This window comes from Protobothrops mucrosquamatus, unplaced genomic scaffold (genome assembly GCF_001527695.2).
Source record: "Protobothrops mucrosquamatus isolate PMUCROS unplaced genomic scaffold, P.Mucros_1.0 scaffold4110, whole genome shotgun sequence".
Taxonomy (NCBI): domain Eukaryota; kingdom Metazoa; phylum Chordata; class Lepidosauria; order Squamata; family Viperidae; genus Protobothrops; species Protobothrops mucrosquamatus.
The window spans coordinates 49,990-76,628 of NW_015390038.1; the positions used below are offsets into that span (position 1 = coordinate 49,990).

General features: G+C 45.2%; 1 protein-coding gene across 1 annotated transcript; it reads right to left on the bottom strand.

Moving 5' to 3' along the window:
* Positions 1 to 2,022: 2,022 nt before the first annotated feature.
* LOC107298589 (protein Wnt-10b-like) lies at positions 2,023 to 19,344 on the bottom strand. The gene is made up of 4 exons (XM_015827963.2): positions 19,280 to 19,344; positions 10,705 to 10,967; positions 6,698 to 7,050; positions 2,023 to 2,481 (listed from the first exon to the last, which is right to left on the bottom strand). The coding sequence occupies exons 1-4, from the start codon at positions 19,342 to 19,344 to the stop codon at positions 2,023 to 2,025; spliced, it is 1,140 nt and encodes a 379-aa protein (XP_015683449.2).
* Between the last annotated feature and the right edge of the window lie 7,295 nt (positions 19,345 to 26,639).

Genomic DNA, 26,639 nt, shown 5'->3' on the forward strand with positions numbered 1-26,639 from the left:
TCCGCTTTAGGATTTCATCCATGGGATCTTTCCTAGGTTTTCTCTGAGTGTGTTAAAGTCAGCTCTTTTGAAGTTCAAGACACTGGTTGGATTATTTTCTGTTGCTAGTATTTGTGTTATATTAAATTCCAGTATGACATGGTCACTTTTGCCAAAGGTTTTGGCAACTTCAATGCCCTCTATCACTTCTTCTTTATTAGTTAGAATTAAGTCCAGTATGGCTTTACCTCTAGTTCCCTCCTCCACCTTTTGGATGACAAAGTTGTCGGCTAGGTTGGTTAGGAATCTGTTTGATCTCCCACTCTCTGCAGAGTTTGTCAACTATCTAGATAGTTGAAGTCTCCCATTACTATTGTGGTATGCTTCCTACATACATTTGTTAACTGGTTGGCAAAGAGTTCATCTATTTCTGATTGTTTGGGTGGTCTGTAATAGACACCTATGGTAATGTCACTTTTTTTCTCTTTTATATTGACCCATATGCATTCTGGAGAGATTTTATCTTTGATCATGTGCGTTTCTGTAGATATGTAGTGTTCTCTTACATATAGTGCAACTCCCCCTCCTCTTTTTGTAGACCTGTTTCTTTTGAACAATTTGTATCCATCCATCAGTCCATTCCATTCATGGCTTTCGTCCCACCAGTTTTCTGTAATACCAACTATGTCATACCCTCCCTTGTGTACTATTGCTTCTAGTTCGCCCTGTTTGTTCCCGAAGCTTTGGGCATTTGTATATAAGCATTTAAGGCTTTTGTGCCTGTGCGTGGGTATGTTTCCTGCACCTCCTGAATGTTGTTTGAGTTTTTCTTTTTTTTCATCTCTGCCCACCTCATTGTTTGATTTGTTTTCTTGGGATTTATGATTGGTTTTGGGTTCTAGAGATTCTGAAGATTGGTCACCCTTCCCCCTCAATTTTAATTTAAAGCCCTCCTGATGAGTTGGGCCAGTCTTTTTCTGAGTACATTTTCCCCTGTTTTCTTCAGGTGTAGCCCATCCCTTGCCAAGAGTCCTTTGCGAAGGAAATGCAGTCCGTGATCCACGAAACCAAAGTTTTCTTCCTTCAGCCAGTAGTGTTTGGTGTGAAAATCATTAAAATCATTTTATTTTAACCAAGAAACTAATGTAAGTGAGAAAGGTAGCAAAAAAAAATCTGTTCTGGCCAATGGACTCTGAAATCTTTAATCAAATACAAGAAGATATGGGCTTGAGTTGGAGAACTCATGTTTACTGAGGGGAAGCATATAACATATGCAGATTGACAAAAGGAATAGATAAAGGTCAATGAATGAATTTGATTTCCCAGATAAAACTAGAGACCATCTTTCCTTCCATTAACTATACCAAACAGGTTTACAAAATATAGATCAGTAAAAGAGCAAAATAATAAATTAACCTTGCAATCAATACAGCACTCCAGTTTCAATTTTGCCAGTGGGCTGTGCTATTAGCAACAACTGCAACTCTTGCAAATCTACTGCTAATTTTTGTCCCCAAATGACAGTCTATTTCTCCTACTAGCTGCAAACAGCAAACACCCTCCAACTAAAGCTTTAATGTTCCAAGTCCTCATATAGGAGAAGTTCTGAGATTCTGGGACCATGCTGGTTTTAACACGTCTCCCTCCCTTGACTCTAGCCTGTGAAGAATCTAGCCCCAATATAGAATTTTTGCCACTTTGGTTCCGTTTGTTTCTTCCTGAAGCGGCAGGACAGGATCAAGTCTATTCTCCACCCATTAAATCAAACAGGGCAGTTTGCAATAAACTGAGATAGGACCAAGCTGGCGGTCAAGAGAAGACAAAAGGGTATCTCTTTGAGGAATTCTTCCTTGTTGCTCACCCTCTATTGAAAGCAAGTCTTCTCTTGGAAGGACCAAGTATGTTTCCAGGATGGAGCAAGGGACCCACAGTAAGTAGGTCAGCAGCCCAAAGCTCGTCTTCTAATCATTATGGCTGATATTGCAGCTGGGACTTGTCACATGGCTGGCTGGAGCACGGAGTAAAGGGTTAGGCCTTCCCTATTCATTTGCAGACACTAACCCATTCTGTGGAAGGACACTCCTCACACTGCACATGGCAGCACCAATGGAAACGGCATTGGCAACGCTGAGCTCGCACCTCCTGCAGCATGTTGTGGCCACGGCCACAGCACAGGCTGCTACAGCCATCTGGCCGTGGGCTGCTCTTGACACAAGGGCGACCGTGGGTGCCTGAGGAACCTAGGCTCAGATCTGGCTCACAGAAATCAGGGGAGGATTCGTAGAAGATGAGGTGCTTGGCCAGATGGGAGCTGTGGAGTCGTGGCCAGAAGGCTCCCGAGTTTCTGTTGTCCAGCCGCGAGAGTGTGGCATAGTCCATTCGGTCCCGTAAGGTGGAACCCACGTGGTGGAAATCTGGGGCTGCTAACCAACATGTCCGAAACTGGCAGCTCCCAGAGGGGCCGTGACATTTACATCTGCGCTTGCTCAGCTCTGACACCACCTGCCAAGAGAGATCAGAAGGGAAGGTTAGCTGTAGAAAAAGGTTGAAATCCCCTGAGTTGAAATGTGCAGTACCTATGGAAAGGGATGAGGGGCGCTGACTGAACTATATCTAAGTTTTTCAGAGAATCCAAGGCCAGCATATATTTGATAAACTTCTTTTATCAAGCCAATCCATCATTAAGCCATGTACTTACATAAGAAAGCTAAGAAAGCATCAGCCAAATAAGTTGGAAGTGCTAACTCAACTGTCTTTAGTCTATGGAGCAATCCAGTCTTTTTTTAGTCTGGAATCTCCCAGAATTCCCCCACGTTTCTAGCTGAGCTTCTAATACCAAAATGCTATATATACTCACATATACTCACATCCACGAATAAACTAGCTCTCAAAATTTTAACCAAAAATGAGCCATTCATAGATAAGCTAATGCTCAAAATGTTGGTATGTTTTAATTTCCGCAATTGGATTATCCTTGGCTAATCCATAGATTACAATATCTATTTTTCATGATATTTTAGTTTAAAAAATTGAGAGCTTATCCATGGATGGGCTTATCCGTGAGTATATGTTGGTATATGAGTATTTTTTAAAAAGTATTACAGCAAACAGTGTATTCATGGATAAGCCCATCTGCGGATAAACAGAATCCAAATTCTGAGTGCATTTTGGCACTTAAAATTCTTGGGTTTTTTGTTTTTATTTTACTCTTTTTTATTGGTTTATAGTATAAAATAGAAAAAAATACAAACAACAAATAGTAGGAAAAATAGGGGCGGGAAGGGGGAAGGGAAGAGTGCAGGAAAGAAGGGGAAAAGAAAGAATTCTTGGTTTATCTTTGAGTATATACCATAATCTATTCATGTGCAACACACATACTATGCTATGATTCTTTTTTTTTAAAGTTTTTTATTTATAATACAATTAAAACAAAAATGGACATACGTGGCATTCCAGAGTAAATATTCCTAACAATTTGTTTACTATGCTATGATTCTTAATGTCTGATCATATCTCAAGAAATACAGTTTTCAGAATATAAGCAGTGACGGTGCTATAGCTGTTAGAGATTACAGAGAGTCCTCAATTCACAACCATAATTGAGCCCAAAATTTAGGTTGCTAAGTGAGACATTTGTTAAGTGCATTTTGCCCCATTTTATGATTTTCCTTGCCACAGCTGTTAAGTGAATAATTGCAGTTATGTTAGTAATCAGGCTGCTAAGTGAATCTGGCTTCCTAATTGACTTTGCCTGTCAGAAGGTTGCAAAAGGTGATCACATGACATGGCAACCATCACAAATATGAGCCAGTTGCCAAGCATCCGAATTTTGGTCATGTGACCAGGGGGATGCTACAACAGTTATAAATGTGAAAAACGATCGTAAGTCACTGTTTTCAGTGCTGTAGTAACTTTGAACAGTCACTATACGAACTGCTGTAAGCCGAAGACTACATGTACTTGCAATATATAGCTTTCATGTAGACATGTATGCCACTGGCCTCTCTAACCTTTTAGAGGTTTTTGAGAGTACCCACCAGAGGCATGTGGATACAGCTGACTCTGTCAACACAATATACCTGGATTTAAAAAAAAAAAAAACTTTGAGAAATTTCCTTTCCAAAGCTTTTTGAGTAAACTTAGCATCAATGGATAAGAGGATGTGTCCTTTAAAAACTAACTGTTTTTTTTAAAAAATCCCCCAAATAGGATTAAATGGATAATTTTCTCAAAGAGGAAAGAAGTGGAGTATCCCACAAGGATATTCATGAACAATCTTGAGAACTAAGCAATGAGCTGGCTGAGTTTATGGATGACACTGCCATATTCTAAGAGGTTAAAAACTAGGCGGAATTGTGATGAGCACCAGAAGGATCTCTTCAAGCTGGGTGAATGGTCAGCCAAACAGCAAATGGAATTCAATTTAAGTGAGTGTTAAGTGATACATGTTGGAACAAAACCCTCTAATTTCACATTTATGCTAGTGGGCTTTGAGCCGTCTTTAACCAACCAGGAAAATTATCTTGGGATTGTACCGGGTAGTTCAGTTAAAGTGTTGACTATTCAGTATAGAAAAGACAGATTTCACGCTGGAGAGGATTAGAAAAGATACAGAATAAAAAAGCTAACCCTATCATAACCCTATATAAATGTACAGTACATACACATCTGGCGTGAGAGGTGGATAGACTTTTGTGGCCACATTTGGGGAAAAATATCTAACAAAGCTGGAAAAAAATATGTTAAGAGGAGGACATAAATTCAAACATCCCTCATGAGGACAAAACTCTTCCAAACTCTTTAGCTTGGGGGGAAAAAGAGAGGGATATAATAGATGAATAAAAACACCCATGGCATAATGAAAAGTTCTTCACCTTGTCTCAAAATGCTACAAATGCTATCCTATAAGGTGGATGAGAAGATTTAAAGTAGATCTCAGAAAGCATGACTTCACATAGTGAATAATGAACCTGAGTAATTCTTTGCCACAGGACATAGTGATGGCCACTTACTGGGTGACTTGTAAAGGTACTGGATAACTTAATAGAGAACAGGTCTATCCAAAGCAATTGATTTTGGAGATCTAACATTTCCTCTACAGTGTAATTCCAAGGACTACTTACAGGGAAACAATGGCTGGAGAGCGGCATCGCTCCCCCTCTCAGAGGCCTGTCCGATACATCATCATCATCATCATCATCATCATCATCATCATCATCATCATCATCATCATCATCATCATCATCATCATCATCATCATCATCATCATCATCATCATCATCATCATTATTATTATTATTATTATTATTATTATTATTATTATTATTATTATTTAAATTTATATACCGCCCTATCTCCCTTACGGGACTCAGGGCGGTGAACAGGCAATAATAAAAATCACAGTAAATATTACATAAAAGCCTGCTCTAAAATATAAAACCCCTAACAAAACCCAATCAAAACTACGCCAGGCTGGCTGCATGGAACAGATGAGTTTTCAGGGCTTGGCGGAAGAGGCGCAGGTCCGCAATTGTACGTAGGTCGGGGGGCAGGTCATTCCAGAGGGCAGGAGCTGCCACAGAGAAGGCTCTCCCCCTGGGGGTCGCCAGCCGGCATTGACTGGCCGACGGCACCCTAAGGAGGCCCTCTCTGTGGGAGCGGACTGGTCGAAGGGAGATATTTGGTAGGAGGCAGTCTTGCAAATAACTAGGTCCATTGCCATGGAGCGCTTTAAAAGTTGTTACTAACACCTTGAAGCGCACCCGGAAGGCCACCGGCAGCCAGTGCAGCTCGCGCAGGAGAGGTGTTACATGGGAGCATCTAGAGGCCCCCAGGATCCCCCGCGCGGCCGCATTCTGAACTAGCTGGAGCCTCCAGGTGCACCTCAAGGGGAGCCCCATGTAGANACATTCGTGTTTTTAGAAAATAACTAATTTTCCAGTTTTCTTGCTTGAATTTTGCAGAATGCTTCAATTTTGGATGATGATGTATTCAGACAACTTTTTAAGCAGGTCTATAAACTTGCTCCCAAATTTCTTATTACCAAGAGAATTGTCATCTGCATCAATGTAAGCACAGCTCACTCTCTCATATGAGAAACTTTCATTTAGAGGAGCCAAGCAATTGCATTTCTGTTGGATCAGCTATTCCAAGCATACTATCTGATTAATAGAAGCAAGCTCCACCAGAGGTTCATGCAAAAGAAGAAAATCTTAATGCCTCCCTATACTGGGAATAAATAACACAAACAATTCTGCTAAATCTAATGTAGACATACAGTAGAATTATTGAATGGAAGCAGACATAATGAGAATGATAAATCATGCAGAAACCCAGCAGGCACCTTCCCTCTGAGAGCAGGGAGTTGTTCGAATGTATTTCTCTTGCGCACCACAGTGTCTCAACACATGGTTTGGGAAAAGAATCTGAATTTAGTCGAGCCACATTTAGTATTATCAGCTTTATGTTCTCAAACTCATCTCCACGGCCATGATAGCTACACATTAGCAATAAACATTAAAAAAAAAACATGAATCCTGAGAATATTAAATACTGTACCAGATAACAGATATAGATTAACGGTCACTAACACCAAGTAATGCAACTGTGGCAGAATCGTAGCAATAAGATTATCTCCATGATTACTCTTTCATTATGCCACTGATAGACTTTCACCCTTCCATCCTCCAAAACCCTGCCCAAGGGTTTCATACCTTACCTTTCTGCCCACGCGGTGACTGTGTAGCTGCATCCGGGCATGAGCGTCACGAGGTTTTCTTCGTGGGTCTAAAAAATGCCGGGCAAATCTCTGGGCATAGGCAAAATCTGCACTGCAGCCACCCCATTCCCAGGTGTCCTGCGGGCTAGGTTGCCCCCACAACGAGGATGGCATAGGGGGCAGGCTCTTGCCCCGGCTTAGAGACTGCAGCTGGGTGAGTTTCAGTTTCTGGTTCTCTGTGCCTTGTCTGGCACAGCCACAACTTTGTAGTTCCCCAAGACTGCAGGCAGTTGCCACTGCATGGGTCACGCCAGCTGCTAGCAAGGAGAAGACAAATGCGCTTTCCCGGAAGCCTAGGAAGCAAACACAGTGAAGAGTATAAAATTTGCTAGATGCAGTGTTTCTCAACCTTGACAATTTTAAGGCATGTGGACTTCAACTCCCAGAATTCCACAGCCAGCAATGCTGGCTGTGGAATTCTGGGAGTTGAACTCCACATGCCTTAAAATTGTCAAGGTTGAGAAACACTGAGAGGCTCAAGCCAAGAAGACTTTACATAAGAAGTACATGTGTTCAAGGTGATGTTGACTCTTGGTCAATGTCTCCCTTAATCCAGCCACAATTCCTTCAGTTCTCTTTTTTTAACTTAAAACTACAGTACTCTGCCCACTTTACATCATTCTCATACCTAAATCCAGACCTGAGATCATCCTGATTTGGGATTCAAGAAAGCTGGATTCTCATCCTTTCATCAAATTAAATGTTTGTGCATATAAAACAGCTAATAATTCAATCTGAAATAAAGCTGTGGGTGGTCTTTGAAAATGTACTCTAAAATAATTTATCTTCACAGTATGAATGAGTTGTTACAGCTTGCTTCCCCCAAGAACTTCTGGATCTTCCTGCCTCACTAATGCACTAATTCCAGGATTCCCTTCGGAAAAACAATTACTCCTAAATTACTCCATAGCTTAAATATGCCCTTGTCTACAGCCTTCTGTAAGCTGATGCCTCCAGATATGTTGGACCTCAACATTTTGTAAAATCACACAGACCCAACTGTTGGGCAGGTTGGGAGTTAATACACTGCAATTCAACACGTCTGGAGAACATCAAGTTGAAAAACATGAGTATTCCTACTCATGTTGCATTGAACTCATTAGGACTGCTAAGCATCACACATGCCTAGAGCTGGTATTTTTCTTCTTGATTGTTGTTTATAAATTGATACAGACTTGCTTTATAATGTAAATTAGCCATGGTATTTATCATCACGATGCCTCTAGTCCCTGGTACCTATTAGGCATTTCCTCCTTAATCCATTCTTCCTTAGTCTCCTGATGCTTCTCCTATTCCTGTGAACGCAGATGAGCCCCACCAAACTCATGACACATCAAGCAGCAGCTGACACATCAAGCAGCAACTCAGCCCAGGTGCTTGGTTTGGAGCTTGCTCCAGCTCTTGCCTGCCCAGAGGCCTTGCTTTGAACTTGGGTTTAAATTTAGAACCGGCTCCTTCAAAGCTCAATTAATAAAAGAGATGCAAAGGACAAAAGAAAAGAGCTGCTTGCCAATTTGCCTCTGGAGTCAGGTGTTGGCCACTCTTAACACAGCCAAGGCAAGAGGCCTGGGTGAGGCAGCACCTGGGAAGAAAGTCAGGGGCGTAAAGAAGGGCAGCCGTGACCAGGCAGGCTTAGCAAAATGCTCTCAGCTGCTCCCTCCACCTGGGAGACGATGCTTGCTGCCATGCCACCCACAGAACACGGATGTGGAGAGGCATCAGAATCACTGCTATTCACTGCTCTCAGTTGTTGGTCTAGCTAGGGGGGGAAAAGATGCAAAAGCAATGAGTTGCTGCTGCTGCTGCTGCAGCTGCTTTTGGCAGGGTTCCTCTTGCTCATACCCTTTCAAGTCAGGAATCCATCATCAAGAGTGCCTTTTCTCAACTCCACTTGTGGTCAAGAATCTTCTACAAATTATCCCTTTTCTGAAGACTGTGCCCAAGCAGTTATTGTCAGGTTTGTCCATTCCTTAAAAGAATGATGGTCCTCCTAAGGTTGCTAAACTTCAACTCCCAGCATTCTTCCCAGCCAATGGTGAGGGATGCTAGGAGTTGGAGTTCACAGCTAAGGATCCTCTCTCCGCAGCACAGATACAGGAACAGAGGAAGGAGCTGATGAGAGTGAGCCAACCAAAGAAGCCCAGGCTTAGCAGCAGGATTCTTACTGATGTAAAGAAAAGGAACAGCTGGTGGCTGCTGCTGCTCCTCCTATTTGGTGGGAGTTATCAATAAGCCAGTTTGAGGTGATGGGGCAAAGATTATTATTATCAAATTTATTTGCCACCATCTCCCAGCTCAAAGCAATTCTGAGCAGCTCAAAGATACTATTTGCTAACAGCAGCCCTACAGGAGTTACATTCTACCCCTACCACCTTTACTTGTTCCTCTTCCTGGTGCAACCAATTTTACTTTCAAACTGAAGATAGTTGGCTACATTGTACAATGAAGGAAGAATTCATTTCAGATAGCTTAGACCAGGAGTCCCCAACTCCTGGGCTGTGGCCCACTACCAGGCTGTGGCTTATTCAGAACCGGGCCACGCGAGTGGCTGGCCTGGGAATGTGCACGCGCAGCTCAGGTTGCACAAGCAGCGGGCCAGTGTGCATGTGCTCGACTTGCACAAGTGGCCGGCTGGTCCCCTTTCTCCCTCCTCCCCCACCGGGCTACCTAGCAGTAAAGGTTGGGGACTTCTGGCTTAGATCAACATCCCCAACTGGTGCTTTTCAGCTGTGATGGACCTAAATTCTAATTATTCTTACCCAGGCCTCAAGAAACCTTGGCTTGTAGTCCACAGACGTCAGTCGGTTTATGGAAGAAGGATGTACAATTAAAGTTGCCTACTGTTCTCCAGAAGCGAGCCCTTTATCTCAGTGTTTCCCAGACACTGGACAACTGGAATACTCTATTTTTGGTTTCAACATCCAAACTGGATTAATAGTTAAATCAGGCGTGGCAACGCAAGGCTCAGCTGACTGTATCCAGTTTTCAGCTTCCAGAGAATATCTAAACTGTGTTGACAAATCAACAGTTTTCAAGAGCATAACTGTCCCAGACTTTTTGGGGAGGAGGGAGGAGGACAAAATCAGAAGCAAAATTGATGCTCTAGTCTAAACCCACTAAGGCACCTGATTGTCCCCTTTTAGTCACAATGCTTTACAGCCCTCTCTAAGCAGTTTACAGAGTCAACATATTGCCTCCAACAATCTGGGTCCTTATTTTACCAACCTCAGAAGGACGGAAGGCTGAGTCTTACTTCAGCCGGTCAGAATCGAACTCCTGGAGTGAGCAGTGACTTAGCCTGCAGTACTGCATTCTAACCACTGCACTACCACAGCTCTTTTAATACCTACTGTAGCATTTTAAAAATAACCCAGGAGGGGTAATCAAAAGCTAATTTTTTAAACGAAGAGGACAGATTTCTGATTCTTATTCTCACAATACTTTCTAGATGCAGATGCTCATAAGCCACGTCAATTTCACGCACCAGCCCTGGTCTCTCCCCTTTTAAATTTCTAATGACCTACAACAAACCTTCATGAAACAAATCAAATGTTGGAAGCAACTTATATTTGAAGACTTTAAGGGCTTTATCCATGAGGCTTGGTAACTAAATGAAGACCAGCTAGACCAGAAAACAAAATGCTGCATGTTCCTTTTCTATACACAAAGATCCACAGCATCTTCCTTCGGGATGCTTGCATTTACATTTTTAATATAGATCTATTCGTGCCAAATTGCCCAGGTATGCTGACATTCCTCCTTGTTCTTCGGTAATCCCACGTTACTTCATTTCTGTGGACACTAGATCAGTAAAGGGGGAAAGGAGAGGATAGAAGGGGAACCGTGGGCAGTGAGAGATGAACCAACTCCCAATTTTATTGCCCACCAACCCCAACGAAAGGGTTGTCCCAAGCCCAGCATTTTCTCCCACTTAACCCTCTTCTCACCTCTCTTCAGAATGGCACTGTTAAGAAGCACAGTGCTCCCACTGCTCAGGTCGGAACAATTCCAGCGCCTCTCTTGCAGCTGGTGTTGGCACTCATGGAGGGCGAGGTGAATGCCCTGTAAAGCTGAAGCCATCGCTTCTGGGCTGCGTACACAGAGTCCAAATTGGCGCCGGGTCAGCCAGGGCAGGGTCATGCACATGGCATTAGAATTCAGGACAGATTCCGCCAGCACTTTGGGCCCCAAGGGACTGTGGCCCAGCATTCTAAGAGAGAAAAAAGGAAAATGAAATCTTGACTTGAGAAGAAAACAGAAAATGGTCAGGAGGCATTTTATTGCTTGATCTCAGAGCAAGAATGACTTAGGCTTAGGAATGAGAGAGAGAGAGAGAGGGGGAGGGAGGGAGAGAGAGAGGGAGGGAGGGAGAGAGAGAGAGAGGGAGGGAGGGAGGGAGAGAGAGAGGGAGGGAGGGAGAGAGAGAGAGAAGGAGGGAGGGAGGGAGGGAGGGAGAGGGGGGAAGAGGGAGAGAATAGGTTCAATTGTGCATTCCCTAATGGAGTGTGTGGATCACTCTGGCAAATGAGAGAAAAAGACGCTCATTGGAAAAAAATCAGACAAGAGAGGCAGGAGCCCCCAGTGGCTTAATGGTCAGAGAAAGAAACTTAGGAAAGGCCTGCCCTAATGGATCAAGCCATTAAAAGTGAGGGTGGGAAGTTTGTACTTTCAGACTTGCAAGATTCTGTTAATGTAACATTACAATTAAGTAGAATTAGTTTATCCAGTTGTATTTCTTATCTGGTTTGTCTGGGAAGGCTGACACCCTAACTGTAGCATCAACATGCCTGGTAACCACTTTTTTTATCCTGTGTCCTCCCAAGGTGTCAGGCTTCCAGGTAGATCAGATAGAAAACACAACCAGATGAGGCAATTCTACTTTATTACAAGGCAACATTAACAGAATCTTACAAATCTGTAAGTATAAATCTCTGGCTGCCTCTGTTGACAGCCTGGTACATTAGAGGGAGTTCCTTTCTGAGTTTTTTTCTCTGCCTGTTATGCAACAGTGGCTCCCTCCCCCTCCCTTTATCCAACTGTTTCGTAGGCAGCATCTCATCCCCCTGTCTCCCAAGGCCATTCCCTCATACCATAGACCAGGGTTGCCTTTGCCTCATTCTCATCACCGAGCTAAGGTGATTCAGAGTCATCTTTAGCTGATCTGGTTTCAAAGTAGTGAAAAGGTTCTTCTCCTGAAACCATTTTGACCACTGATACAATCTAACATGATTCATCACTAGCATGATTGTGGATGCGGACAAGTTGGGATCTGCCAAGGTCCTATCAGCCACTTGCCGAAAGCCTGCCCTTAGTACAGTAAGGGTTAGTTTGTGGGAAAAGCCGAAAGCCTGCCCTTAGTCCATTTGGGTTAGTTTGTGGAAAAGATCAGATACTTGGCATCTACCATCTGTGTTTTTCTACAAATTGTTGATGCTACAATTTGACCGCTTTAAAATGGGTGGACTTCTCAGAATTCCAGGTGATCAAACATTGATCTAGGTCAGGGGTAGGCAACCTTGGCTCTTTTATGACTCGTGGACTTCAACTCCCAGAATTCCTGAGCCAGCCGTGCTGACTCAGGAATTCTGGGAGTTGAAGTCCACGAGTCATAAAAGAGCCAAGGTTGCCTACCCGATCTAGCTACTTCGTTACTCACATACGGCTTGACCAGCACTTTTCAAAAATCTAACCAGCACTCTACTCCTAGCAAGTAAAGCTCTAGCACATTTTTGAAAGACCTGGTTTTTTTAAAACAGGAGTTTAGCTTTCTTTCAGAGCAGCTCCAGATCGTTGTTTAAAAAGTAGGACTAATGGTCTCAAGTGATCTACAGTGTAAAAAGAAAAGAAAAAAGAAAAAAAGCAGGGTTCTGCTAGCTGCGTGTTACAGCGTTTACCACATTACTATCTTTTTTCATTCTTCTGCCAACAAAGGATTTCATATGGCTGTCCTTATTACTATTTTAATTACCTGAGGCTTGGAATGGCACAATTTTGCCTGCTCTGCTCTAATACCACGGCTGATCTTCATCTACTTCCAGGTGCGGCCAGCCACAGGAACAAAACTGGATTAGCTGCCATCACTGGAATTCCATTGCAGCGCTAGATGAAGATGCAGGTAGCTCATTATCAGTGACCATTCTGCTTTATACTATGCCAGGGGTAGGCAACCTTGGCTCTTTTATGACTTGTGGACTTCAACTCCCAGAATTCCTGAGCCAGCATGGCTCAGCTTGGAAACCTCTCCCTTTCCCCTTAGCATGGCTGCCTCAGGAATTCTGGGAGTTGAAGTCCACGAGTCATAAAAGAGCCAAGGTTGCCTACCCCTATACTATGCCCTTCTGCCTCATCCATGGACATATGTTTAGCTTTCTTTCAGAAAAATGCTAGACCTGTGTTCAAAATTAGCCAACGGGTCACAGACTGTGCATCTGACATCCACTTGACGGATGTCACATGTGGATAAAAGTACTCTCCCAAACACTCACCTACACTCACCCGACTGTATCCGATCCCTGATGGGAATAGGATTGGTATTTGCTATCCTACCAGCAAGTGATGCTTGGTGGGAAGGTTGGAGGACTCTACCAATCACATTTCTTAACTATTCCCACAATAAAACTGTAAGAGAAGCATCCACTGTCATCCAATCGCTTTTCCCACGATTTTCCCCTATCTCTAACTATCTTGAATATAGAGGGCTATCTGTAGCATGCTCAGAGAAGTGATGCTTGGTGGGAAGTGATGCTTGGTGCAATAGCATTTAGACTTATATACCGCTTCATAGTGCTTTACAGCCCCCTCTAAACGGTTTACAGAGTCAGCATATTGCCCCTAGCAATCTGGGGTCCTCATATTACTGACTTCGGAAGGATGGAAGGGTGAATCAATCTTGAGTCGGTGAGGATCGAACTGGTGGCAGTCAGCAGTGGGCAGCCTGCAATACTGTATTCTAATCACTGTGCCACCACGGGCTTAAATTCAAGGATGGAGGATTAGCTGCCTTACCAATCACATTTCTTAATTATTCCCACATTAAAGCTGTAATGGTAGCATCAATTGCCATCCTTGTTACTGAGATAAAATAGGATTCATCAATCTGGACAGGTACATTCCATGAAATACTTTTCTACCAGAGCAGTAACTGATGAATGTTACTTTAATATGGCCATTTGGCTGTGTCCAGGATCTCCAATTAAGGGCCAGTCACAAATTCTTACTAACCACCAGACCAGGGAACACAACAGAATAGTTGTGATCAGCTGTAATAGCTGGTAGTAGCTGCTTATTGTGCTATGCTTTTTATTAGAGGATATATAAATGTATTACCATATAAATAATCTAACCCAGCAGGAAATGGAAGAGGCTCTCTGGTTTAAATACCAAGCAACAGGGAGAGGCTTGTGAATCAAGGGAAGGCTTGCCAATGAGGTTTGTAACTTGCCACACAAAATGCTGGAGCACCACCGTTTTTGCCTCTTTCCCCAGGAACCAAAATTCTTTCTTTTCCATGTATTTTCACCAAATTTAGAGAGGAGGTATATTCTCCACTTTCAGGTGAGAACTGAAGAATGAAGTTGAACTGTTCTGAAATTCTAAAGTCCACTGAAGTCGGTCGGCCAATAAATTTAAATACAGGTAGCCCTCAACTTACAACAGTTCATTTAGTGACCGGTGCTGAAAAAAGGGACCTATGACCGTTTTTCACACTTACAATCATTGCAGCATCCGCATGTGATCAAAATTCAGATGCTTGACAACTGGTTCATATTTATGACGGTGGCAGTCTCATGTGATCCCCTTTTGCGACCTTCTGACAGGCAAAGTCAATGGGGAAACCAGATTCACTTAACAACTGTGTTACTCGCTTAATAACTGCGGTAGTTCACTTAACAACTATGGCAAGAAAGGTCATAAAATGGAGCAAACCTCAATGGATATTTCACTTAGCAACAGACATTTTGGGCTCAATTATGGTCATAGGTCGAGGACTACCTGTACATACATACATACATACATACATTAAAATACAATAGAGCCACTGAACTCCGGGATAGAAAAAATCTTTTCAATAACTACAACTTAGCTTTCGTCAATCCTCTGTTGACATCGTCAGAGTGGTAATTGGTGGTTAGAGAAACCCGCTTATATAGCTAGATGGATGTTTAACGATCTAGCCATGGAGCGCGTGAGCAGTCCACCTGCCCTCTGCCCTCCCACAGTCGGTCGTCCTACCTACCTACCTACATACATGCATACATATATATTTCCTCTTCTCTCTGCCCATGACAGAGAAGAGGATCTAGATGTGCTGGCCACCAACCCTGGTTCCATTACAAAAGCTTCTAGATCAGGGGTGTCAAACTGCCGGCCCAGAGGCCGGATGCGTCATGCCGAAAACGCGCCCACCCCATTGCTGGCCATGGAACAAAAGTCACGTGACACGTCACGTGATGTTGCAAGTTTGACACCTCTGTTCTAGATGGTTTAAATAGGGGCAGAAGGCAAAAGGACAGGGTGTGTGGGAGAGACAGGCAATGAAAAATCAGATCCCCTGAATTTTAATTTTTAATTTTTAACTCCACACAGGCTTCTCTCTCCACACAGAGCTGGGCTAAGTGCATTTTGTCAAGCATATGTGCAGAGTTGTACAAAAGCCTTCTGGCCATACAGCCAGGCTCCACCATCGATGGGAGAGGGCTGCACCTGGGTGGTTGAGTTTGCAGGGGGAAATTCCCTGCCTGGGCCCCCTCTGGCACTAGATAAAAGCAAGGTTGGAGATCAAAAGTATCCCCCCAAGGCTCAGCATCCAAAAATAGGGGAGGGGGAGTGGGAGGATGTTCCCATGACAAAAAGGCAGCGCCCCTCCCAGATCTAAAGCAGGGTGTCTCTGCAGCAGAGGGAATAGAGTAGGAGTAGCCCAGGCAGTGGGAGACACAGACAAATGAATGTGGGAAAAGGGAATGGAGCCAGGTTTCCTGATGAGAAGAGGCCACCATAGCAACCACCCAATGGAGACAGGACATCCTCATAGCAATGGATGTATAGCTTTAACAATTCCTGCATGCCCTGTTATTGCCATCACACATAGTATCTCACATAAACTAAAAATGCTTTCCTCCTAAACGCCTACAGATGAATTCTCCCGAAGATCAAGCACTGCCTCAGTCCTTCTCCCTTGACCAAACCACCCCTCCCCAAACCAACTTTTCACTCGGGACAGGAATATGGATACGGAACATGCCACGTCTGGGTTTCTCATTCATAGCAGTAGTGCAAGAGAAGCACAACTGCAGCATTCGAAAAGGCAGGTTGCATTCCTGGAAAGTAAACTGCATTAAGCAGTGAGGTTTATCCCTTAAGGAAGCAGACCTGTACTTGAAGACTGCTTCCTTGAAGACAGTTTGGGGATAAAACCTGTTTGAATCCAGTGGAATATGCATCTGTGTGAACAAGCTGAGGACTATGCTACAACTGGCTCATCATAATCTAGTGGCTACTCATAAACCCTAGCTAAGTTCCCCAGGGCTTTTGTGATCACGTGATAGATTATGGGAGTGGTGCGATAGCTTCTACTCCTGCTGCTGCAGAATGGAAAACTTCCACTCCTAGTATTGTCCATTAGGGCTGTGTGATGCACTGGACTGGATTTCCCCCCCCCCAAAAAAAGGGGGGGTGGGGCTTTGGAGCTTTCAGTCCTTCTATACATTAATTAAAGCCTACAGAAGCTGCAATGAGCCTGTATCTCCAAAGGACCGCAAGGACCTTTTTCTTCTCTGAAGTTGGGAGTGTCCTCAAAGCATCTGAGATGGGGAAAGGCCATCAGCAGAGGGCATAGCTTGGGTCCCAAAGAAGAAGAAGAAAGTAAATGAAATGTAGAAATCTTGGAGGTCATCTAGTCCAACCCCCTGCTCAGGCAGGAAACCCTATACCATGTCAGACAAATGGCTGTCCAGTCTCTTCTTAAAAACTTTCAGTGTTGGAGCATTCACCACTTCTGGAGGCAGGTTGTTCCACTGGTTAATTGTTCTAACTGTCAGGAAGTTTCTCCTTAGTTCTAGGTTGCTTCTCTCTTTGGTTAGTTTCCATCCATTGCTTCTTGTCCTGCCTTCAGGTGCTTTGGAGATGGCTATCACTATGTCTATCACTATGTTTAAATTAAAGCAGATTTAATCTTGTCCCAGATCTACCCACTTTTTGGAGTGCAACCCTTGACGTGCCCCAAAAAGGCAAAGGGTGACCCTTGAATTGTTGTACAGCCTGAAAAGAATCAGGCAAATTCCTCTTTCTTGAAAGCCCTCTCGCAAAAAAACAACAACACTCCAGTAGAGGACCTCTCATGCGCCACTGCACTTTGCCACTTGCCTAGTCAGTCAACAGCGGCAAGCAGGTGACTTCATGCAGACGTGGTTGCCTTACGCCTCTTTCTCCCTGCTAACTTTAAAGCTTCGATCTTCCAAATTGACATCATCCAAATGTGCAAGGCTTAGGGCTACACACCTCTCATCTGCTGTCTGTCTGGTTAACAGGCTGGGAAAGAATATCTCAAGCGATGCCTTGTTTTCAAGATTGGAAAGAAAGGAAACAGAAGGAGAAATCCCCATGCCACACCATTTCCAAATTTCAGCAAGGGTTTAAAACAGGGAACCTCCTGGTTTCTGTTCCACTCTCAGAGGCGGAGGTCCTTGGTCTGCAGGAGGGAAAGGATGGGGCTTGCACCCTGAGTTATGGAACAGGACATTGGGCCAGTGATCCTTCCAGTCTAGTAGGGTCACTGGGTTAGCATTCCAAGGCCGGAAGCAGGAACCTTCTCCAATCCTCAGCTTGGCCCTCTGAAATGTTGTAGCTAAGGTGTTGAACCAGCACAATGCGGGTAGTCTTCAACTTACAACCGTACATTTAGCGACAGTTGAAAGTTAGGATGGGACTGAAAGCGTGACTCACGACAGCTCTTCGTACTTACTACTGTCACAGATGTTCCTGCATTCACACGATGAAAAATTTGGGCCCTTGGCAACAAAGGATGGTTGCGATATCCCAAGGTCACCTGATCACCATCTGCACCCTTCCCAACCAACTTCCAGTAACCAAGGTCAATGGGGGAAGCTGGATCGGCTTAATGACTGCCTGTTTCATACAACAATGACAGTTTCACTTAATAACCATGGCAAAAAAGGTCATAAACTGAGTGCGACTCATTTAACAACCACTTTACTTAGCAATGGAAGTTCTCATCCCAATTGTGGTCATAATTCAAAGACTACCTATCACTGGACTTGTCAGAGATGATAAGACTTTGAGTCCAGTACCTGGGAGAGGAGGGAAGGGGGATTAGAGTGAGGAAGGCTCTATTAATGCATAAAGCAGACTGGAAAGTTTCACAAAAATATCTTACTTAATACTGGAGCACTGCTAATGAGAGCTGCCCATTTTAGCTTCATTCTAATTTCTGGCTTTTCAGGAGAAGCCAGACATGTACATCAGAAATATCCCCATAGTTCAGCGGTAGGCAACCTTGGCTCTTTTATGACTCGTGGACTTGTACTCCCAGAATTCCTGAGCCAGCCATGCTGGGGGGAAAGGGAGAGGTTTCCAAGCTGAGCCATGCTGGCTCAGGAATTCTGGGAGTTGAAGTCCACGAGTCATAAAAGAGCCAAGGTTGCCTACCCCTGCCATAGTTGTTATACACAGGGCTGTTACAGCATCTATTTTAGCCAACATGAAAATCACCCTTAATGATGGCTGCTTGCTGATACCTGAGATGGAGAAACATGATATACAGCTCTTGCCCTACATTCAGCACCAATAGCAACCATCCTTGGCTCATGGATGAAACCCACCTGACAATCTGACAGGTGGATAAAAGTACTCTCCCAAACACTCACCTTTACCCTCACCCGATCTGGGTCCAATCTCTGATGGGACTGTGATTGGTACTTGTTGTCCTACCAGCAAGTGATGCTTGGTGGGAAGGTTGGAGGACTCCACCAATCACGTTTCTTAACTATTCCCACAATAAAACTGTAAGAGCAGCATCAATTGTCATCCAATCACCTCTCCCACGATTCCCCCCCCTTCTCTTTCTAACCATCTTGGAGTATAGAGGGTTCTCTGTAGCATGCTCAGAGGCTTCAGCTCATCCCAAGAATAATTTTTAAGATCACATTCTGGGAGCCCTACTTTCTGCTTCCCTCAATTTAAACTCCAAACCCACTTAGGAATTGGCACTTAGGAATTGTGGCACTTAGGAATTGTGGCACTTAGGAATTGTGCTCATATTTAGCGGGAGGGGGAAGGATAAAAAGGGCATAATTGGATGGAGACTATAGCTGCAGAGGCTGTTCTCACCCTATTATTGGCTCTGTAGAGAGGGGGAGGTGGGAAAATGTGCTTAGAGTAGACTGCTCTTCTTTGAGACTTCTGCCCTGATCCCAAAGTTCTTCACAGCGACTTCAAAACCCGCATCCTCTTGAGGCTACCTGTTCCAGGATAGGCACCTGAACTCCCAACAGTCATGTTACTTACCCTCTCCAAAGGCAGAGGCAAGCAGCAAAAAGGCAAGTATTCACATGGGGGTTCCACGGGGCCATGCTGAACTCCACCTGGGTGCGTTGGGTTGGTTCTCTAGTGTGGTTGGATGATGCCCTCTCCCTCATGTCCCTGCCAGGGAGGGATGGGGGTGAAAAACCTGCAAAAGGGAAAGCTAAGAACCAGGCGGAAAGCAAGTTGTTCGGAGTCAGTGGCTGAGCTCACACACAATGTGGACAATTGAGAGGCCTGGTGACCACATGTGGACAGTGCATTAAGCCGGATTAGTTTTAGCCTTCTCTATGTTTTCATGTGGTATGTTGGGTTAGTTTATTTTATTTTGTGCAAACCAAGAAAAAGCTAATTCAATTAAGGGTACTATTGCATATAAAGGTAGGTAGTACAGAGTAATGGAGAATGGATTGACTGGACCAAGAATTGATGTCTATGGAGTTCATCCCAGTCTATGTAGCCAGAAATTAACGTTTCCCAATTCTGGCATCCTCTTATGGGTTATTCTTGGAGTATTAGAGTGAGGGACTGTTATATAATTGTACATGAATATCTTATGGAGGCTTCTTTTCAGAACATTTGCTGTCAATGGCAACTTTTCATAAATATGAAAACAAATCATAAAGAAGGCCCTTAAGACAAAAGACCAGCCTCACCCTCCTGGATTGGATTCCCTCCAGTTTAAGTCAAACCATGGCTTCTACACTGCTTTCTACAAGCAATATTGAATCATTGCTTTTGCTACTAACAGAAGCTCCCTTCTTTCACTCAACTCAAATCTTGCCTGCTTCACAGATTAGCCTGGATATAGATTTCTAAGGAAGAAAAAAAGGAGTAGGACAAGAGCTCTTCTCAAAAGGTGAAAAAGACAAGACCTGAAGAATCCGAGGGCCCAACTGGGTCAGACCAAGACTCATCTTAGTCCTGCACTTTGCTTCTCACAATGGCCAACCAGATGCCCCTGAGATGTTCACAAGCAGAAAATGAGGAAGACACACGTTCTTCTTTGTACCCTGCTACGTCCAGCTTTTGGAGGCAGGCTGTCCCCAATCTATAACCCTAATCCTATGCACACCATCTCTTCCGGAGTCAAGGTTTCCAAACCTTTTTTTTCTTGAATGAACTCTGGATAACAGCCAGAAATTCATTAGATACCAACATCCCTCCCCCCCCAACGGTGGTACAACACGGAAGGACAATTTTACTGGTTGCTTTTCTGCCTCATTAAAGATACAAGCGACCTGCCAGAAGAAAGCAAGAGAGAAGAGATGGGAATACACCAGCGAACCCAGGCAGCGAACCCTACCTGTCGGATTTCTTCCTTTGAGGCTCCAGCAATCGCAGCTTTCCTCCAGGCACCTGGTGGCCAACTCCCTTTCCGCAGATTAAGCTGGAAAGCCTCTCCCGAGACCCCGCGAGGTAGATCTCCCTCCCCAAACCCAGACTGGCCCATTTAACAGAACCGCCCGCGCGCTCCTCTTCCCTTTCTTTTTGCGGGACCGTCCACGCGCGAGCGCGCTCCCCGTCGCAGCAGCCGGCGGGGCGCCCTCCCCTCTCACCCGTGTGCCGGCCGATCCCTTTCTTCTCCTCTTCATCTACCTGCCCCTTCTCTCGCTCGCTCCTTCGCAGTCACTAAAGCCTCGCCTGGGCGAGGTTTTCCCCTCCCCATCCGGGGGCAGCCAAAGCCGGGAAGCAGCTGTTCAATTCCTCCGGGTGCGGTTCGAGCGCAATGCCCACACCCACGGGCGTGAACGCCGTCCCGCCGTGGTCCCACGGGCAGCGTTCGGCACCTCCAGCCTCCCCGAGCGCACAGCCGGGCGCGGAACCCCCCCTCTTCCCGCCGACGACCTCTCTGTTCTTGTCCCCAGTCGGAATTTCTTTGGGTGTGTGTGTGTGTGTGTGTGTCACTTTCTTCAGATACCTTCGTCCTCATCAGATCTCCCCCCCCCCTTTTTTTTTTCCCCGCGGGGGAAAGTTTCTGCACGCTTCCTCCGCAGATTGTACTTGGGCTTTCTCGTCCTTCATCCCTCACGTCTCAACTCGCCCGCTTACCTTTTTACGCGGCGAATCCCGGCGCTTCCCTTCCACGCTCTTGAATGCTCATCCTCTGCTTCAGGTTCCCGTTCCCCCTCTCCGAGGTTGCTCCCGTCTCTGGCGTCGGTCCCACCCTGTGCACGCGTGGGTCCCCTTGGCTTTCCCCTCCCTCCTGAGCTGGGGAGTCACGCAAAGTCAATGACGGGAGGCGAGATCAAAAGGCCATCTAGTCTACCCCCTCCCCCCCCCAACAGTGGTCCCGAGAGACCTACGACGCCCTCCCCTTCAAGCGGGCCACTAGGAGCCATTGAGAGAGCAAGGGGGGTTTCCCTGCGTGTCCGCAGCGAACAGCTTGGCGCGTCCTTCGAAGAGCAGCCTAGGACGAGCATCGTTTTCGCCGGAGTTCTGCTTCTCGCGTCCCGTGGGAAGAGGAAGGGGGGGATGGTGCTCCCTCGCTGCCTCATTACACCCACGTTCGCAGAAATGGTATCTAGCAGCCTGAAATGTAAAAGGGTGATATTAAACTCTGAACCGCAGGAGCTCATTGCGTAATAAGCCTCCAATAGCCACCCAGGCGCCCAGGAATATGTAGCCACCCTTCCCGGGATACACACAAATACTGTACTTGTATGCACAGATTCTCTTACAGATAGGCTGTGCTAACTCTGGTTAAAAACCTTCATTGGGGGACCCTCGATATCCCATCCCGCACGAAAAGCTGTGTATAAAATCTCACAATGAAATGTAGAGGAGTAACCACAGATCGTCTACTACAGTTATCTAATGTTCCTCTGCCTGTATCGGAACTGTTTACTCCTGACTGCAGAGCTTCAGCTTTTAAAACGTGTTGAACTTCGGCTAGGTGGAATATGCAACTTTTAGCTTTCAATAATAATAATATTAATAATATTAATAATAATATTAATAATATTAATAATATTAATAATATTAATATTAATATTAATAATAATAATAATAATAATAATAATAATAATAATAATAATAATAATAATAATAATAATAATAATAATAATAATAAAAAGCAATCCTGCAAATGTCTTTTCAGGAAAAAGCTATGAAGGGCTTGCTTGTTCTCGAGCGTTTGAGGATTCCCCTCATCCTCTGCTGGAAAAACCATATAGCAAAACTTGAAAAGGACACGGACTCCCTTACTCGCTTTACAAGCACAGAAGGTCCGGCAATTAGCTCAGTCGCTTTTCTGCTTTAAAAAAAAAATGATCGAAGCGAAAGTCTTTTTACCGTCTTTCCTCTTCCGTACCATTGGAAATATTACTCGATTGTCCGAGCATTTAAAAACATCATTCTTGGCGCTCCCAACGTTATATTCATTGTATAGAATTGCAAGAATTTTACCCAGGAGAACGCGTTTCTCCTTAGGACTGTTATGCAGTCATTCTAGATAAAAGGGGGGGGCACGTTCAAAAGGTCCGGAGAGGAGGAAAATGGCTCCTAAATAAGAATTTACTCGACCGGCACGTGGGCACCGAGACTATAGCTTGCAAGCCTTGGAAGCAAGTACCGCAGGCACCAGAAATGTGGCCTGGTTTCCGACGAAAGTACAGTGGAATAGCAACAGCTGACGCGTTCAGAGCTGGCGCCTCCGATCGGCGATCCAGCTGCGCGGCCGAGTCGTTGCTTTCTGGAGCGCCGGCACGATTGGTTTGCAAAGCAAGGTTCGTGGGCTGTCCAGGCTTTGCCTGCTTTTGGCTTAAGTATTAAATGACAAGCAAGCATAAACTCTTTTACGAAGGCAAGGCTATTTCATCCCGGTCAGCACTGCCTTTGGAGGCTTAAGCGCGCAGGGCCAGAAAGTACACGTGCAAATGAGAGAATATGGAATTCGAAGCCGATTAGCCCGCTTCCCTCCCCCCCCTCCAGATATAACCACCCCCCCCCTATCGACTCTCAGGAACACCCTAGAGTCCCCATGCAAACCGCGCGCGGGGCAGGTGTAGCTTGGAGGTAGCTCTGCCTTAAACGCAATTTGAAATCGTTTCAGACGACTTAAGCAAGGAAGCCATCCCGAGTAAGAAGAGGCAAACTTTTTCATGAATGCGCCGTGAAAAGCGTTGCGCCGCCACCGGCGGGTGGATGTTTCCCGCGTTTGGCAACTTTATTATTTGCTTTGCCCACGGGACACTCCTCAAGTTTCCAGACCGCTGGAGGCCGGGCGCGCCGCGGCCACCGGAGCTCCTGATTCCCCCCCCCTCCCTTCTCATGTTTTCCCCTCGCGCAGGGCTCAGCCGGTCTCCACAACAGTCGAGCTGGCGTGAAGGGGGAAAAAAAAAAACCGCCCAGCCTGCTTCATCTGCAAGACAGGGACTTTCCAGGGCGGGGTCGACTAATCTCCAGGCTTGCTGGTGGGCTTTGCCTGTGCCGGTTCCCCACAAGCCGGGGCCTTCCCGGATGAGATTTGAAGCAGGGGCGGAGCGGGATGCTTTAACGGCGCGCGAGGCGGTTAGTTGCAATTGCGCCGCTCGCAGCGGTTGCTTCCTCCCTTCTCCCTTTCCCCCACCCGTTTATTTTTTGGCTGCGGGGGATGATTATGTGTGAGTCAGTCAGGAGGAAAGGTGAGGGCGCGGAGGGTGGGATTCTTTTGAGGGACGGACGGGACGGGCTCGCCCTCTGCCCAGGAGTAGGTGACCTGTAGGGTTTAGGCCCAGGGTAGGCAACCTCGGCTCTTTTATGACTCATGGACTTCATGGAATTCTGGGAGTTGAAGTCCATGAGTCATAAAAGAGCCGAGGTTGCCTACCCCTGGTTTAGGCTCCAGGCCTAGACTCGGTCCCCGTAAAACCCAGCGAGGCGTTAGAAATAGTGGACCGGAGAAGAGCCAACTCTTGAACGTTTAGCCTGGACTTAGGAAAAGAGATACAGTACTGAATTTGAGGGCTGAAGGCTCTGGGGGGTGGAGTTTTCCAGGACTATATTCTGGATTGTTTACAGATTGGTCAGTAGTGCTTTAAGAATATTCAGAATGTCTCAAATCAGCACTCTCATAAAATAAACTCATTCTGATTGTATTGACATTCCCCCCCCCCCAAAACCCAACTGTGGCCATCACCTTTAACCATTCTGCCACTTTAAAAGAGTTGTATGATAAAGAAACAAGCCTAAAATCATGACTTGCTCAGAAGCCCCACCTGCTTCTCTAGATATAAACCAGTTTGGCTTGGAATATGGCACCAGTCCAGCAGTGTAGTTTACACAGTAATTGACCTGATCCAGCAACTAATGGGGGACCAAATTAAATATATCCTGTCAGTCAACCTGGCATGGTTGATGTTTCGTTCATAAGTAGCTACCAAGGGTAGGGACATTTGTGTTGGAAATGGGGCAGATGCAGAGAACCTTACATTTGTTTCATCTTTGTGGTCATAATCAAGATCCAGCTGGAATTTGCTCTCTGCCAACCCTATATGGAAGACTACAAGAAAAGGATAGTTCCTATCAGGATTGTAGAGGGAAGGTTTAAATCCTCTTTTTCCTTCAGACCTGATTTGGCTGACTGTCCAATTTCGCTTTAGAAATGAAGCTAACAATGGGGCAGCCAATTGTGCCATTTGATGGCTTTAAAAGGAGGACTAGAGAAAGTCTCAGTGGGTCAGCATGGAGACAGGCTGTATTTAATGAGTATGATGTTTGGTGGGATTTTTCATTCAGCTTGTATGTGTGCACACACCTTCAAGTCGGTATTCACTGCTGGAGACTGCTTGAAGAAGACTGTGTGGAAAGATTTCAGAAGCGCTTTGCCCATGTCGCCTTCCTAGGACTGAGAGAAAGGGACTGGCTTCCTGCCTAAGGCAGGATTGGAACACATTACCTCTTGGTTTCTACCTTGATGCTTTAACTCAGTGGTGGCGAACCTATGGCATGGGTGCCAGAGGTGGCACTCAGAGCCCTCTCTGTGGGCACGCGCACCATCGTCCCAGTCCTAGGCCTTCAGCTGGGTTTTATAAAACCTTTTCGCTTTAGGCCTCCGCTGCCGTATGCAAAAAAAAAAAAAAGGTTCAATCAATCAGTCAATTTCAACTTCTCCCGGGGAAAAAAAAAAGATCTTGCAAAGTTGGAATTGATTGATTGAACTTTTTAGTCCCACCCAGTCTGCCGTTACCACCGCAGCCAGCCCACCCAATGGGCCACCCCCCCAATTGGCCACACCCAGTCAATGGGCCACACCCACCCGGCACCTGATGATGCATAAGTGGGTTTTGGGTTGCAGTTTGGGCACTCGGTCTCTAAAAGGTTTGCCACCACTGCTTTAACTACTACAGGTAGACCTTCCTAACATTGATAATTGGGACTGGTAACTTCAAAACTAAGCCATATGATTGAAAAATGCAATGTCATGTGACTATGTCAACTTACAGTGGTAGTTCTGGTGATTCCAGTAGCTATTGTTAAGTGAATTCTGCATGGTTGTTAAGCACAATGTCACCTGAATGTCATTTGTGACATCCTGCTGGCTTCCCCATCCTTGTTGGAAGCTGCCAATGAAGATTGGAAAATGATGATCACCGAGGTACACCATGACCATTATATTTGCAACAGCCAATTGCCAGGTGCCCAAATTGCAATCATGTGACCGTAGGCATTCTACAACAGCCACAACTGCAAGGATTGGTCCTAAATCTCGTCATTCAGCAGTCTTGTAACTTTGGGTTGGTGAACAAGTCAGCAAGGATTATCTGTAGACCAAATTGGCTCTTGAAGGTAGGCGTGTAGATCACCAAACCTTTTGTTGCTGAGGAGAACTGCTGCTTATCATTTTCATAGCACTCTTTTGATGCCCTTTGTGGCAAAATATTAGAGGGATCATTAGGGCTTATAACATAGTGTGACACCACCTGTGTATATGAAGCTTTTTTTTTTCTTTGATAGAGAATTTCTGTCACAGAAAGCTTCTTCTGCTGTGGAGACTGAGTGGGAAAAAACTGTGGTTCTCTTACAGTCACCACACATCTGGAGCAAGGCTGGAGCTGTGCAGTTTCCAGAAAAACTCAGTCTGAGCTTCACATGGCTGGCAATGATGAACTACCACCACTGGGTCAGCATGGAGACAGGCTGATTTAATGGGGAAGAGATGAATGAAGGTGTTGTGTCCTTTGTATTCCCCCCCCTTAATCCCCTATGCATATCCTGATCACCCATTAAGGGTGATTGCCCTTCACCATTGATCGCCCATTAAGGGTGATTGCCCTTCTCCATCTGCACACAGTTTCATGCCCGTTGCTGGTTGGCTAACTAGCAACAGGGTCTTGCCAGCCAATAGGAACTGTGTGATTACAAG